Source organism: Amblyomma mixtum, chromosome 9 (assembly GCF_055824585.1).
Source record: "Amblyomma mixtum isolate Tamu chromosome 9, ASM5582458v1, whole genome shotgun sequence".
Taxonomy (NCBI): Eukaryota; Metazoa; Arthropoda; class Arachnida; order Ixodida; family Ixodidae; genus Amblyomma; species Amblyomma mixtum.
This window is the reverse complement of record NC_143020.1, coordinates 103273394-103290677: the sequence shown is the minus strand read 5'-3', so window position 1 is coordinate 103290677 and position 17284 is coordinate 103273394. Positions and strand designations below refer to the sequence as shown.

Sequence of the window (17284 nt, the reverse complement as noted above, 5' to 3'; positions counted from 1 at the left end):
AGACTGGAAGGCCAAAGTCAAAGCGGCTGTTGGTTCTCGGGACCGAGAGCGAGGAATCGTAAATAAGCTTACTTCTTATGACTGAGGTGAGAACAGCTAGGTGTGCGTTGTGCTGTTAGCGAACCGAGCCCGCGATAGCCTTTAAACACAAGCACATGGCCGCCGCTGAAAACTAGTTCAGTATTTATTGTGCTTTTGTTACGGGCTAAATATTTCCATTTGACGTCCCAACTTGAGGCCTCGCATTCGGTGTTTAATTTCGCGTTGTTTGCGCCGGGAATGCAGCTGACGATCCGTGAATTATACGGCGCGATGAGCAGCTTTCATTTCTTATTGTTCCTTCCTCTATGTGCTAGCAAGATCTTTTGTCATTTAGGGCCTTTTTGGTCATTCATGCCATTTTGGTGCGAGTACTATTCTTCTTAAGCTCTGCAGATTTCGGGTATGGCTGATGTATCTTGCGTGTTTCGTAAAGTGGCTCTAAGGAGCCGCTAAATGAACATGGTCATGTGAAATGAGGTGTTTATTTTTGTAGTGTCGTTCCCACTGTGAAAATAACTATAGTCACGGCGTTATAGTTTTAGGGCAATTGAAAGAAACCAGGTCCTACATAGCAGCTGTATTGCAGGGTTGACGCGTGGAGAGCGCAACGGAAGGCTCAGTGACGTCACTGACCTGGGTTATTACGTCACAACCATATCCTTCCAAAGTGAGGGAGCATGTCGGCCACGTGTTCAAGTGCAGATGTCCCACATCACTATGTGTGTGTGTGCGCGCGTGCCTCGCAGGATTCCCGGGGCCGGCTGTTCAGCATACCGGGCGGCAGCGTGGCCGGCTCGGCTAATTCCGTGCCGGGTCCCGTGCGTGCACTGAGGGCGCTCAACCTGGGCGCCCGGCGCTGCTCGCTGCCCGTGCCCCACGCCGTGCAACTGCCCTCGCCCACGTTGGCGCACGAGGCGGACGCCGTGCCGCGCTCGGGAGACGCCGGCGGCAAAACGTACGTTGCGGCCACCACGTCAACGGACACCTTTAGCATAACGCGTACCGCGCCCCGCCAATGCGCACGCACTGATTGGTCCCGATGCTGTTCATGGGAACGTGGCGCCATCTGGCGCCCTCAGAGTAATCTCCGCATCCGCAGTGGCGGCGAGCAGTAGCGGTAGCGGTACGCACTATGCCAAAAGTACTTAAAGGGTCCCAGAAAAGGGTGTTCGAGGCTGTCTATAATACTCTTGTATTATGCAGAGTACAGGCCACCGAGTGTTCGTGCCGCGTACTAGATCTCGAAAGCGAACCGACAATTTACAATTAAATTTTTAAAATTCGCGCTTCCGCACCTCGCGGCGGCCTGCAGTGCCGAGCTTTCGCCCGAATCCGCACGCAGCGTGTCATGCCGCGCCCTTTAAGTCGCCATCGAAGGGCTGTGATTGGTTCGTCGTGACGCCTCCTTCTGACGTCACACAGATCCCATGGCAGCGGCTGCAAGCGACGCTCCCCGCCCCCCTCCTGTGCACGTCGGCAGCCGGCGGAGGGACCGAGTGGGTGGGGCCGGAGGAGGTGCTGACATGTCAGTGTGCAAAAAGTGACGAGAGAAGAGAGAAGGCGCGAAGACGCGTAAATTCAAATTCTGACCGTAGATAACTCAGCTTCTACTAAATGCATTAGGAAAATTCTTGCTGAAGGATATTTGCGAAGTGGCGTCCTTTAACATCCTAGGCATACTGCAACTTTATTCGTAGCCCCTTTAATAGAGGGGCATGAGAACCAACTTATGGTGCCTCTATTGGTAGATTAACTGGTTCCAAAGACAGACGTTAATTTCGCTAAAAATTCACCTTTTTTAAGCTAGAAAAAGTTAAAAAATATAAATGCAGGTGTCGCCACCTTCGGCAATTTTTGCATGGGAACTGCGGTGCTTTGGAGCTTCTTTGTTGTGGACGCCTGAGGCCAGGCAGCACTGCCATTTACTTCTAAATGGCAGTCTCGAAGTTCTTTTCGATGCGAACGCGATGAGTGATTCAGGTATCGAGAAAATTTTTTAACACAATTTTCCTGGCAAGAGATGCATCTTTTGCTGCAGGACAAATGTCAAGAGTAAGAAACAGCCAAACAATCAGTTTCTGCTTAAAAACAAGACAAAAGTCCTGTCAGCCTTACAATTCTCTGAGTGTTGTCGTGCGTTCCTCCTTCTTTACTGATGTAATTGAGTTGTGAAATTGAACTACTTGCTTGCATCATTCAAAGTCAGGACATGGACTGTTTGGCTGGTTCCCGAGACAAATACTAACACATTACTATGAACCGGTTGGCTAGACATAACTAATTCTGCAGAACCAACTACAGACGAGGACACTGATCACCGTGCAACAGAGATGTTTGTACAGCGCAGCCCTTACTTTTTTGCCTTTCATTGTTTGGTGTGTACAATCAGCTATATTGTTCGTAAAATGTTAAACCCAACTTTTGCGGAGCTCTTTTGTACGTGTTGTTATCATTACCATTCTCCTGCGAGGACCTTAGACAGTGGGCCGACAGTGTAGAAATAGTATTGGCCTTTTGGCATATTTGGCTGTTCGCTTCAGTATTTTGCTTCACTGCTAGTCGATTTGTAGCAGCTCTCAATTTAATTCGAAGGAACACAATTTTATTCGGAACATTCATGAGGTCTTCAGAGCAGTGAGGGCACTGGTGACAGACACTCATGAGTCCAAGTGAGTGTTACTCGAGGTGGAAGTGGCTGTAGTATCATGACACTTCTGTGCCACATCCTGGGCTGGCTGCCATCTGAGAGTGCCACTTCACAGCGTTCTGGATTAGAGCCAGCCACTTGGAAGCCATTACATTAACATAATTGGTGCATCATATCAAGCAACCAAATGTGCAGCAAGTTTTTGGGGCACTTCACAGTTAACCTTAATATGCTGCCTGTCTTGTGTGGTACAAAGGTGGGGATATAACAGGTCCCAGATAATCTAGATGCACATAAGTTTGTCTTTCTCTATAGTGTAAGTGCTTTGTAGTGGCATTCAGGAACTAGAAAGTTGGGCAAGAAGCGAGCAAGAGGGCTGAAGCAGGTGTATTTCCACAGTAGGATTCTATTCTAAAATTCTTTTGCTATTGGCTTCAAGTTTAGTAGTTGAAAGAGAGGGAGCTCAGAATTGCACTTTTGTTTTCTCATGACAGATGGGCTCACATGCCCGTTAAGTAGCAAGAAGGACGTACTCAGCTTTTTGGATAAGAGATCACTGTTTACGCAGTTTTCAAACAAGCACAGTTTAAAGTACGCATTCTACAATGTCACCTTAGCTTTCTACCTTGTCGAATCTGATTGATAAGAGCTTGTTGATTCTCCATACTGATTTTATGGCTTGACTTTTGGGGGGGGTTAACCATTCCAGAGCTGCACGGGGACATGACAGACACAGTAGTGGAGAGCTCCAGGTTAATTTTGACTTCCTGAGGTTCTTCAATGAGCATTGACATAGCACAGTACAGAGGCATTTTTGCTTTGCATTACCATCAAAATGTGGTCACAGAGCCATGATTCGGTGCCACGACCTTACCCTGAGCAGCCGAATGCCACGCCCACTGACCTACCATAGTGGGTCAGTACACAGCAGTGTCTAACGTTCTGCTTTGCCGCTGCTTTCTGACAGGGAATGTCACCCGGAAGAAGACACACCAAGTTCTGCCGCAAACGGAGATGGCTCCCACCACCACCATGGTGCGAGGGATGTCAACAGTGGTGTTGGAGCTTCCGGCATCGCACCCCACGAGCACAACGGCCTTTGTGCCGATGACAGGTAAGGCCTCAGATCCTGTGAGAAACGTGGGCTTACCAAATGCTGGCTGGGCTTGCCCAGTAAACGACAACAGGGTGTCCTATCTATTGCATTTCTGGCACTAAAACAACTTCAGTGTCAGTAGGTTGCGCCACATTAGCCTTGTCTTGAAGCCATCTAGTAAACGGCAAAGCAGGTGCTGCTTCCATCATCATCATCAGCCTGACTATACCCACTGCAGGGCAAAGGCCTCTCCCATGTCTCTCCAGTTAACCCTGTCCTTTGCCAGTTGCGGCCACTGTATCCCCGCAAACTTCTTAATCTCATCTGCCCACCTAACTTTCTGCCGCCCCCTGCTACGCTTGCCTTCTCCTGGAATCCACTCCGTTACCCTTGAGGACCAGCTGTTATCTTGCCTTCGCATTACATGCCCTGCCCGAGCCCACTTCTTCCTCTTGATTTCAACTAGGATGTCATTAACCCACGTTTGTTCTCTCACCTACTCCGCCCACTTCCGATCTCTTAACGTTACACCTATCATTTTCCTTCCCATACCTCGCTGCGTTGTCCTTAACTTGAGCTGAACCCTCTTTGTTAGCCTCCACGTTTCTGCCCCATGGGTGAGTACCGGTAAGATGCATCGGTTGTATGCTTTTCTCTTGATGGATATGGATAAACTGCCGTTCGTGATCTGAGAGAACCTGCCATATGTGCTCCACCCCATTCTTATTCTTCTAGTTATTTCCCTCTCATGATCCAGATCAGCTGTCACTGCCTGCCCTAAATAGACATAAATGAATGCATGTGCAATACCAGAGCACTACAACAGTGCTGTGCACAGTGCACACATTGTGGACTGTAGGTGCTGTGGAAACAGGTTCCAAGTCTCTTAATTTCATCGCGCTGATTTGCTTGTCCCTTTCTCTTGGGTTACCTGTTGGGATCTATGAAACCCTGAGTGCAGACCTACAAGGAAGTTCATCTGTGTCGGATATGAGAGGTATTGCACACAAATCTGGCTACTGGCCAGATTTTGATGCTTTTTTTTATGAATAAAGCTGTCCCTCAGCCTGGTGCTTGGCTCTGTAGGGGCTAACAATTTTACATAGCACCACCTATTCTTATACCATGTCACGCTAGAAGATTTTAATGTAATTTGAAGTGAGGATATTCAGTGCATCAAATGCTGTTTGCCCTCTTTCTGTGAAAAGCATGCTTCATAAGAGAAATGTCGGGTAATCATTTGACTGCAAACAGGTTTGTTGTTAAGCACTTGCTGTGGCCGTGAGAGATGTACTATTAGCCAACCTTTGATAAAATAGGTTCCAGCAAACTATTGTGTGGTGCTTTCAGTTTGGGTCTATTTTGTTTATGGGGTTTAACATCCCAAAGCGATTGAGGCTATGAGAGACTCCGGTTTGGGTCTGTAAAAAGCCTAGGAAAGTGACCCACCTTTGAGGTATTTCCTCTGCTGCAGTGGCAGGTTGGAAAATGATGGAAACATTGTTTGGGGCAGGTAAACTCAGAAGTACAGCTTATCCCGGATATATCGAACTCGAGAGGGATCATGAAATAGTTCGATGAATGGACGATTCAATATAAAACACAGAAATAGATGAGATTATCTATAGCGTAAAAGCAAGAATGCATTGCACTCACGCTAGCGGCACGCTTCTTACAGCGATGCGCCGCTTACCAGCATACTGGCAGTGCGCTGCTCACTAGGCATCATTAGGCCTAGCTTCCTTCACATTGATGTTGCAGTGGACAGTGCTTTGGAGCTAGCCACTGCCTATCATAAGAGGTCTAACCCTGCCAGTATACCATAAATGTAGTAATCTTTCATTAAAAGTAAGGTACAGCTGGTTTACACATGTGTCGCGGTGACCTGAAATGTGATCGCAGGAGCGCCGCTATCAGAAGTTCCACTTGCAGGGACGCGGTAATATTCGATATATTGAATGTTGCGCTGAACTCGAATTCCGTCAATAATGCAATTTTTTTGCATGGCATTTTCAAGAGAATATATTAACTGTTCGATATCAACAGTAAATTGATATATCTGTGTTCGATACATCCGAAATCGACTATGACTACAGCGGTGAATGGTTCCAGTCATTGCATGTGAAATTGGTGCACAGCTCTTTTCCTCCGTGAACACAATGGTAAAGCAGGTACAAGCAGGCACCTCTGTTGTACTTGAAGCACTTGGAAACACGACCCATTCTGAGATAGGAGTTTTCATACTGCCAGACAGCCATATGGCAATACAGTAACATGTTGCTGTTGGTGCTGTTTTGTGAAGGTGAGGTAAACAAATGGAGTAACGTATATCATTGCCCAGGGTCTTAGGGGTTGAAGGGGGAATAACTGCGTGGTCTGTGTTTAATTACAAGGTATGCAGGATGCATCGGTCTGGAGCCACAGTAATTACTAGTACTCTGTGAATTGCAGTTGCTGTATCCTACCGGTACTCACCTATGGGGCAGAAACGTGGAGGCTAACAAAGAGGGTTCAGCTTGAGTTAAGAACAACGCAGCGAGGTATGGAAAGGAAAATGATAGGTGTAACGTTAAGAGATCGGAAGAGGGCGGAGTGGGTGAGGGAACAAACGCGGGTTAATGACATCCTAGTTGAAATCAAGAGGAAGAAATGGGCTTGGGCAGGGCATATAAATGCGAAGGCAAGATAACCGCTGGTCCTTAAGGGTAATGGAGCGGATTCCAAGAGAAGGAGAGCGTAGCAGGGGACGGCAGAAAGTTAGGTGGGCGGATGAGATTAAGAAGTTTGCGGGGATACGGTGGCGGCAACTGACAAAGGACAGGGTTAATTGGCGAGACATGGGAGAGGCCTTTGCCCTGCAGTGGGTGTAGTCAGGCTGATGATGATGATGATGATCTGTCATTGCACTTTCACATTAATAATAAGGGAGCAATTACTCTTTGATGTCCACCCAAGTGCAGTCAAACAGCTACAAAGGAAAGCTACACAGCTTTCTCAGAAACTTCGCAGTTAAAGAAAAAAAAACCGTATGGCTGCGTTCGGGTGGATGCCAATGAGTAATTACTCCCTTATTACAAATCTACTCCACCTTGGGGGATTCCCCTAAACTTCGGACTTTCACATTAACTTTATTCTTTCTCTTGTTCGCGCATGACAGCGCATCTTCTGTGTGGCTTACTTTCTGAATTTGCTGTGGCTTGTTGGCGCTCGTCTTTGCAGTGGCACCCTCCAGAACGGTGTGCTGGAGGACTTGGTGGCCGCTGCTGTGCAAGACACCCTGGAGCTGTCGGATCGGCTGAACGGTGTCGAGGAGATGGACATGGACGATCTGCGGGCTCAGGGCACGGAGGACGAAGGACGGGAAGGGGATGAGGACGAGCGGGAGAGGGAAGGCGGAAGCGGGCGAATGGACGTTGCCACCGTTGACCTGCTGCACTGGGCTGCGCGAGTGGTCCTCAGGGTGAAATACTGGTGAGGGGGAGGCTTTTTTTTTTTTTGCGTGTGTGCAGAGTGACATCCTGCTGAGCTCGGTGTGCATGAGGGCTGTAAATGAGCTTGTTCACGTTTTATGCGAAGCATACTACTTTAGCTACCACTTCAGCCCTTCAGCGTGGTTATGCGCCTCCAAATCATGTGATACATGACGTCACACCACGTGACACGATGACGTCACGACAGTGGAGAAACGGGGGCCCACCTCGCGCCGTCGCTGTGGTTGTGCACCTCCAAATCACGTGATACATGACGTCACACCACATGACACGATGACGTCACGACAGTAGAGAAACGGGGGCCCACCTCGCGACGTCGCTGTGGTTGTGCGCCTCCAAATCACGTGATACATGACGTCACACCACGTGACACGATGACGTCACGACAGTGGAGAAACGGGGGCCCACCTCGCGCCGTCGCTGTGGTTGTGCGCCTCCAAATCACGCGACACGATGATGCTTCGCATTCTCCAGGCTTAACCAAGTTAAGCCTCAGCCATTTTTTTTGTAATATGCAGAGAGCCTCTTTGGTGTGTTTCCGCCCGTACTATTTCTCGGTTCGTCCGCTCGAATTCGAGAGCAGTGAAAATGTTCCAGGGACATCACACTGTTTTTCTTAGTGTTGCGTGTTTTTGCGTAATACGATTTTTAGATAACGCCGTTCAAAATTTCGACAAATTCGGCTCGTATGATATGTTCAGCTACTGAGAGCACATGCATACACATACGAGTTGGCCAAACCTGGAGGCATGCAATATGGAGAGGCGGTGGCAGTCACCTGCTGTGATGCGTTAGCATCAGAACGGGTCCTTCCCAGGTTCACGTGACTTGAAGGAGACCAGTGACATTGAGCCGTCCCGGCGTCCTGCCCACATTCAATTCAATTCAATGTTTATTTTCCAACTCTAGGTTGGGGGGCACCTCAGCGAAAAAGCAGTTTTTCACTGCTTGAGAGTGCCGAGGGCCCTCGCATACATCAGCAGGCGACAGTTTTAGCAGGAAGCTGCTTTACATGGAACATATTACAGGCATAAACACAGGCATAAACACAGGCATAAACACAGGCATAAACACAGGGATAAACACAGGGATAAACACAGGGATAAACGCAATATAAAGGCAGTATAAACGCAGGTATAAACACAGGTATAAACACAGGTATAAAGAATAGATATGTGGTTACCGAAATAATAGTGCAACCTGATGGTATTACCAGAGGGATACAATCAAAGCATCAAAAGGATTGTTTCAACGTTTCATGAAATATTCGCGAACTTGTCTCCGAGTAAAAGTAGTGAAATCAGCACGCAGTTTTTCATGTTTATTCAGCACAAAGGGAACCTGGTATGTAAGTGATTGAAGTAAGTATCCCGTGCGACGATGTGGTAGAAACCACATGTCTGAAGCACCGGTTCGGGGATCACTTCTTTGACTAGTTAAGCAAGAAGAAGCGGTTAAAAATGCTTTAAAATCTTCACTTGAAAAGAACAACGAGTAGACTAAGCGGAATTCAAAGACAGTCATCACATTGATAATGCCAAAATCTGCAAATAACTGGCCGGTTGCATGTAGTCGTGGGAGATTGCCAATGTAGCGCAAAGCTTTCTTGTGCAAACGATGAAGAATGCACAGATTCTTAAGGCTCGTTGTAGCCCACACAAGTGTACAGTAATTAATTCTAGAAGCAAAAAGAGCGTGGTAAACTTGGAGTCTGGCTTTCACTGGTAAGAGCTGCTGGCATCGTGATACTGCACCTGCTGCTGCTGATAGGTGTTTTGATAATGATTCGATATGACTAGTCCATGTCATATCAGCGGAGAAGGTTACACCCAATATTTTAACTTTATCAACTATTGTTATCACTTCAGGACCAAGTACAAGAGGGTGGTTTATATCCACATGTTTGTTTCTGGCTTTGAACAGTACACCTTTAGTTTTAGTTGTATTAATTTATAGTCCATTAAGATTGGGCCAATCCCAAATTTTCAGCAATTCAGATTGAGCTTCCGCTAGAACTGCACTAATATGTTTGCCAGAAACAAACATGCTCATATCATCAGCATAAAGCACAAATGATGCAGTATTTCTATTTTCAACAGCGTCATTAATATATACATTGAACAAAAACGGCCCCAGAACACTACCTTGAGGTACGCCGGAGGTAACTGTTTGAAAAGACGAGCAGATATTGTCAATAGAAACACACTGTTGGCGGTCACATAAGTAAGATTCAAGCAACGAATGACATACACCACGTAAGCCATATGCAAACAGTTTGTGTAATAATATTTGATGATTTAGACGGTCAAAAGCTTTGCTATAGTCAATAAATATGCCGAGTGTAAGGTAGTTGTTGTCAATGTTGTTAATTATAAGTTCTTTCATTGTAAGTAAAGCCGTTTCAGTACACCTGCCTTTCCGGAAACCGTGCTGGCAGTCGGTTAGTAAGCTATGCTTCAAGAAAAAGATGTTAATACGTGCAAATATTAGTTTTTCTAGTCCTTTTGAAAATACAGGAAGTATAGATATTGGTCGATAGTTATTAATATCATTCTTTTCGCCCCCCTTATGTATAACGGATACTCTTGCTTTCTTCATAGCGGTTGGAAAACAGCCTGATTCAAGTACTAAGTTAAATATATACGATAAATAGGGTGCGATGATATCAATAACGTATTTAACCGGCTTTATTTGCAAGTCGTCAGCATCTTTGGCATTACTGTTATGTAAGTTCAGAAATGTGGAACAGATTTCTGCCTCATCGGTTGGCGGAAGAAAAAGAGTGTCACTGCAGCGAGATGGAAAGGTGAAATCTGCTTCCAGGCTATCCTGTGTATTTGTCAAGTTGACAAAATGAGTATTAAAGTGTTCCGCTAAGTCAACACCGGAGAGGTTTGTATTGCTTAGAAATTCTGCCGCTGAAAACCTTGCATTTCGGCCCTTCAACACCATGTTTATAACATTCCATGCCATATGAGGACGACTCTTTAACGTATTTGTAAAAAGGTTATTATAATACAATTTCTTCGCTTTCCTTAGCTCCGCATTTAACTTATTTCTGCATTTCTCGAATTTTAAGAAAGCCGATGGCTCTCTGGTGTCCAGGAATTTTTTGAAAAGTTTGTTTTTCTTCTTTATCATTTTCAGATGATCGGGCCCAACCCAAGGCTTTCTTATACTTCCATTCGATTTCACTCGTCTATATGGAAAGCAGGTGTCATAGTAACGGCGAAAAATAGAGAGGAATGCATTGTAGGCATCGTTCGCATTTGTTTTCTCATATACAAGAGACCAGTCACCGTCTGAAACACACGCGCGAAAAGAATCCATGTTTGCTGTCGATAGGCACCGAGAGATTATTGGAGGCTTAAGCATTTTTTTCTTGGAGAGATTGCTTGAATATGATATAAAGATGGGACTATGATCACTTATGTCATAGCTTATAGTGCCCGCAGTTTCAACTGCTGTGTCTGCGTTTACAATGAACTGATCAAGCAATGATTGTCCAGTCAGCGAAACGCGAGTTGGTGTTGAAATCACATTTTTGAAGCCGCACGAAGTCACTATATTATTCAGCTGTAAAGAATGAACGTTATCACTGCCCATGTTTACATTGAAGTCACCACCTAGTAGCAAGCGATAATTTTTATCTGCAACATAGTCTAATACTTCAACGAACTCGAAGAAAATGCTATGGCGGCCAGTTGGCGGCCGATATACCACAGTAAACAATTGTTCTTCGGCTTGTACGCACAACGATTCATAATCCCTAGTGATCCGCGTAAATGGTTTAAAAATGTCGGAGGATATGTTTTGCTTGACATGCATCGCAACGCCCCCACCACGAGTTTCACTTCTGTTTAAAAAATAATGACTGTACCCGTCTATAGATAGCATGTCACTGTCTAGACGATACCACGTTACTGTGAACATTATCACATCGAACTGGATGCGGCACTCATCAAGAAAGTTTGAAACATGTTCCTGTTTAGATATAAGAGATCGCGAATTTATATGGACTGCAAAAACTGTGTTCTGTGTACAACACTTTAAAGGAATGTTGCAAGGCAAACTGTTTTCCAGGTATAGCATAGTGTTCTGAGGACGGCAGTATTGGTCTGCGTGACCAGCACCAGCGGCTTAGACAATCTTGTCCAAGTCACCCATGCAGGTGATGCGCACAGTTGTGGAAGTCTCATTTTGCCTGGCGAAAATTTTTCCATTCTTTGTCCAGGCAAACTTCCATTTTTTATCCTTTTTCCTCGCCACAGTCAGGCTCATTAGCTTTTTCAGAGTAGGGCACAAGTGTTCGTTAATATACACGGCAGAACTTTCAGTCTGACCAAGATCAGTGTAACCAAGATCAGCAGTTGTGGCTTTGACTTCTTTTGCTTTACTCAGGAAAGCATCACGCTTCGATCGGTTGCGAAACTGCACTATCACATTTGGGCATGTCAACTTCTTAGCCGGAACCCGGTGGCAGGCTTCAATATCTTGAGCTGTTATGGGCACTTCGATTACTTCTCCAATCTTTTGGAGGATATCAGGGAGGTTTTCGTTGTCAGCTTCGGGAAGCCCTTTAATTTCCAGGTTTCTGTTTCGAGAGTATTGCTCCAAATCGGTCAGCCGAAGCTCAAAAGCAAGGAGCATGTTCCGTAAGCTGTCGCGATCAGCAGATAGTGCAGCGTTTTCTTCTTTTAACGTTTTGTTTTCCTCCTTTAGTGCTGAGAGTTCGGCAGACATGTCATCATAATTCTTGCTGCAGAAATCTACGCTCTGCGACAGCTCACGGGTTTCTTTACGTAAATCCCTTTCTATTGCACTGCGCATTGCTGCAATTTCGGCGCGAAATTCTTTCCGCAGCTGATCACGCAATTTTTCTATCTCACTCGGCATGCTCAAAACACTCAAAACACAGTTGGCAGCGACAGCGGAAAAAGGTCACTTGTAGTAGAGAGGGTAAGTTACAGAATGCACTCAAACCTGTAATGCAGTTGCAGAAAGTTTAGCCGAAAGAGCTCCTGCTGCCGCTGTCTCTGCCAACTGAAAGGGCTGCTCTCCAGTTTCGGCTCTTTTATCCCTGATGTCCCCTGGTGGCCGTGTTGCTTCCTGGCACGCTGGGGCGTGGCAGCCTTGTCAGTCCGTCGATGTCAGTCCGTCACAGTTGTCGATGATAACAGCGACACGATGATGGTGTTGCGCCGGTAGATCAGGAATTGATACCTGTAATGCAGTTGCAGAAAGTTTAGCCGAAAGAGCTCCTGCTGCCGCTGTCTCTGCAAACTGAAAGGGCTGCTCTCCAGTTTCGGCTCTTTTATCCCTGATGTCCCCTGGTGGCCGTGTTGCTTCCTGGCACGCTGGGGCGTGGCAGCCTTGTCAGTCCGTCGATGTCAGTCCGTCACAGTTGTCGATGATAACAGCGACACGATGATGGTGTTGCGCCGGTAGATCAGGAATTGATACCTGTAATGCAGTTGCAGAAAGTTTAGCCGAAAGAGCTCCTGCTGCCGCTGTCTCTGCCAACTGAAAGGGCTGCTCTCCAGTTTCGGCTCTTTTATCCCTGATGTCCCCTGGTGGCCGTGTTGCTTCCTGGCACGCTGGGGCGTGGCAGCCTTGTCAGTCCGTCGATGTCAGTCCGTCACAGTTGTTGATGATAACAGCGACACGATGATGGTGTTGCGCCGGTAGATCAGGAATTGATACCTGTAATGCAGTTGCAGAAAGTTTAGCCGAAAGAGCTCCTGCTGCCGCTGTCTCTGCCAACTGCAATAGTGCAGGCGACGAAAGTATTCTAAAGTGATGAGGAAGAGACACGACCACTTTCTTCATTGCGTACTCGACTTGTCAGATGCGTTCTCAAGTTCCCGACAGAAATGAGAACAGAATTCTGAGATCACGAGGTATCAGCTAATACCAACAATAAAAATGCCAATAAATGCCTTTTTTTATCTTAATCTTCAATTACATTTTTCAAATGCTTAATAGCTTTGGGTGATACGCTTTCCTCTATAATGCATTCTTTTTCCAGGTTAAAAAATGCACGAGCGCCGTTCTACTTTACAGCAATGTAACAAGGGAGTGTTTGACTTATGGAATAGTCATGTAGGTTGGTTTGCCTGAGTCTTGAATTTAGCCTAATCAAACTGTGATTGAAACCAGTGGAGGAAGCAAAATATGCATTAGCACAGAAAGCCTTCATTTGTTTTCCTTTATACCCGTACTGTAAAGCCTTTTGGGCAGTTTCTTGATACTGGAAAAGCATACTGCAGCAGAATCGCAATGAAACGAACCTGAAAGGGTCGCGAAAATTATTCGTAACATCTGAAATTTGTTTCACCAAAAGTGAACAAAATCCATTTGCAAAAGCGTATGGAATATATTCATGCAGATCTGTTTACGGCTGGCAGGAATTATTTACAGCTGTGCGTCACCACCTCGCCGCTGGTCCTTGAGAGTAACGGAGTGGATTCCAAGAGAATGCAAGCGTAGCAGGGGGCGGCAGAAAGTTAGGTGGGCAGATGAGATTAAGGAGTTTGCGGGGATACGGCGGCCGCAGCTGGCAAAGGACAGGGTTAATTGGAGAGACATGGGAGAGGCCTTTGCCTTGCAGTGGGTGTAGTCAGGCTGATGATGATGATGATGCAACGTCCATGGTGTACGGGCCGCGTACCACCGCTCACTGCTTGCGGTGTGAACCACGCAACTGGCAACCCTGGCATGCTTACTGAGCACTCAAAGGTGCTGTTGTGGCTCTCGCGTTCGTATTGTCCGCAGTGTTCGGAACATCCGAAATTCTGCTCACTGTACAGAGTGCTTCACCAGGGTGGAAATTTGGGCAAGTCGGTATTGATCCATAACATAAGAGTAGCGCAAAACCAGGACGACGGACACAAGGGGAGAGAACACACACCAACAACACAGGTGCTAACTTTCGACTGACGAAGAAAACCAAACCCAACTAAGTGAATGCATTTTATCGCATTTTTCGCACCTTTTTTTCGATTTTTTATCTTAGATCAGCGCATGCGCTACTTTTGCTCAGGTTCCGTTCACTTAGTTGGGTTTGGTTTTCTTCGTCAGTCGGAAGTTAGTGCCTGTGTTGTTGGTGTGTGTTCTCTCCCCTTGTGTCCGTCGTCCTGGTTTTGCGCTACCCTTATGTTATGGTACAGAGTGCATTCTAGCAAGGGAACTTTACAAATTCGTATCAACTATTATCGTATCACTGATATTCCACAATACTTCCCTTGGTATTTTTTCTACATTTTCGCTCTTTCAAAATTGCCGGGTGTCTTTTTGTTCCCTTGGCTGACGTCACGGCGGCTTCCATCCAGGTTGAACCGGAGCCGCCAGGTGCTCGCCGGTCGCAAGAGACTGGCGCCGGTGACCAAGCAGCGGTTCAACGCCGCCCGCTACTTTCTGGGCGGCCTGCTAGTCACCGCCGCCCTCGTGACCGCTCTCGTGGTGCTCTTTCCCGGGGCGTCGTCCTGCCCGCTCACAACGAACAGCGCGAACTTCATTGCGCTCTGGCACGACCTGTGCTACTACGGACCTGAAGTTGTGTCGCGCTGGAGCGGCCCGCCGCCGATGTGATGACTCTCTCTCGTTAAAAAAGTTCTTTTTCTCATTTTTTTTTTCTTTGTTATCTCTGTCCTGGTGACTGCAGCCACCATGTCACAGAGTGCGTACAGAATGCTCGCCGAAACCAGGTCAGTGTTGCTTGAAACCCAGGGCACTCATTTTTTGTTTCGCCGCATTGCCGAGTGCCATGTAACTAACACTGTTCCCTGTGCAATACTTACCACAGCGTTCTTCTCAAACATGTCAGACGAGATTGGCACTCTCACATAAGCCATTGTTTTTTATGTCTGGACGAGTGTCATGTGTACTACGCAAATTGTATTTAAATAAGACTTACCACGTATTAGCAGCATTGCTAAATGTGTTCTTGTTTTCCTTTCCTGAAAAGTTTATAAGCAAAGTAGTTGTAAATTTGAGTGTTTTTTAGGTTGGAAAGGCCTGTCTGACCAGAATATAAGGTTTAGCTGTGTGCTTTGCATTGTTATCTAAGCCACGCTTGTACATCTTTAACAGCGTCAGGTGTACTATATTTTGTGTTTAAACAGGCCTTTTCATGTGTCAAAGTTGGCAAAATGCTAAAATGTTCTTGTTTTTGTTTAATAGTTTGTAACAGCAGTAGTTTTAAAGTTGACAGTCTTTCATAGCTGAAAAAGTCCTCTTTAGATGAAAAGTAGTTTATCCTGTGTTTGGCATTTTCTCATCTGCCATGCTTTTAGATTTGGACCAGTGTCAGGCGCACTGGAGTTTGTATTTAAATAGAATATTTCTTGTGCAACTGTTAGCAACAGTGCTTAAAGTGTTGCTTCTTTGTTTTGTGAAAGTTTTATGATGAAAGTTGTTTCAGATGGACCATTTTCCGAGTTGGAATATGCCTCCTTTAGTTGAAAAATAAATTTTAGTTCAGTGTTCATTATTTTCATCGCACGAACCTGCTGCTTCGTTTCTCACAGTGTATTGATGGCAGAATGACTCTGCGTACATACCGTATTTACTCAAATCTAGGCCGGCCACGATTCTAAGCTTAGACCTGAAAGTTGAAGGCCACAGAAAAAAAACTTACCTCGATTGTAGGCCGGCCGAAAAAACAACTGCGAACAAGAGGTACAGCACGCAAATGTCATTTATTGCCAGGAACCTGCTCACTCTGTATCATCGCTGACTTCCTTATCGCTTCACTGCCATCAAGTGCATTAGAGATGCAGCACTTGCGGAATGAGCGCGCAACCAAGCTTTCCGGGATGTCATCCCAGGCTGCAACTATCCAACTGGCTACAACTCCTAGCGTGACGCGCTTTATACGACCTGTTGGTGTAAGCTCGCGCTCTTCACTAAGCCAGTCCACGTAGTACTTGCGAAGCCGATCCTTAAAAGGCTTATTTAGGCATACATCAAGAGGCTGTAGCTGGCCTGTCCTGCCGCCAGGTATGATGGCGACGTCAATACCGGCTTTGGAAAGCACACCTTTTACGCCGTCAGTCAGGTGTCCACAGTAAGAGTCCAGGATGAGGAGGGAACGTTTGGCCAAGAGGGCCCCTGGACGCCGCTGCCAAACCATTCTTATCCACTGCTCAACCTTATCGCTCGCCATCCATTCATTTTTGTTGGCGCGGACGATCACGTTTCTTGGGAACACTTCCCAAGCTGGAAGAGTCTTCCGTTTAAAAACTATATACGCCGGCAGCTTGTAGCCATCCGCCGTGCAGCCCAACATTACTGTCATGCGCTGCTTCTCGTATCCGGCCGAGCACACTTTCACTTCCTTTGTACCTTTTTCGTTCACGGTGCACGCCACTGGCATGTCAAACCACACGAATGTCTGGTCAGTGTTTCCCATTTGTCCTACGGCGTAGCCGTGCTCCATCCTCTTCTTTATAACGAACCGCTGAAATGTGATCAGCTTCTCTTCAAAGTCGCCCGGCAGCTTGTGACAGATGGACGTGCGACGTCGGAGGCTGGAGCCAAAGCGCTTCACAAAGTTCTGCAACCAGCCCCGGCTGGCTTTAAACTGTTCCCGGGGGATGCCTCGCTCTCTTGCTTTAGCTTGCAGCACTTCCGTGGTCACTGGAAGTGCCGCTGACCTCTGAGACTTCACGAACTCGGCCAGTGCTAACTCCACTTCTGGATAGCAGCCTTTCTTGGGGCCGTGAAAGCCGTTCTCGTTCCTGCGCAAGCGAAAATTTTGTTACACTGCCCCCTCCAAAGGTGAACATTCTTTTCATCCACGCCGAAGTCCCGCCCGGCTTGTAGATTTGACGACTGCTCTGCACCGAGTATAACTTTTCGCTTGAAGACGGCGCTATAATGGCACCGCCTGTTTGGTGCCATGGTGTCTATGATAAAAACTGCATATGAAAACTTCACTGTTGCGAATGTGCTCACGCCATCACACGAGAACAGAACAAGGCCAAAATGGCAGCCAGTGCTCATGTG

The 17284-nt window shown here is 46.6% G+C and overlaps 1 protein-coding gene across 12 annotated transcripts in view; it reads left to right on the top strand.

The window, feature by feature from the left end:
* The window catches only part of LOC149330440 (uncharacterized), a 225259-nt gene extending 209477 nt beyond the window's left edge, over positions 1-15782 (top strand). For 11 of the 12 annotated variants that reach the window (XM_089560998.1, XM_089561002.1, XM_089561007.1 and 8 more), the window contains 4 exons: positions 789-997; positions 3657-3803; positions 7005-7256; positions 14608-15782. In XM_089560998.1, the coding sequence (XP_089417124.1) occupies positions 789-997; positions 3657-3803; positions 7005-7256; positions 14608-14866 (867 nt within the window). In that variant the 3' untranslated portion in view covers positions 14867-15782. Of the gene's footprint in view, positions 1-788; positions 998-3656; positions 3804-7004; positions 7257-14607 lie in introns of those variants that run through there. The other variant, XM_089561009.1, reaches the window with a different exon arrangement.
* The last annotated feature ends 1502 nt before the right edge of the window (positions 15783-17284 follow it).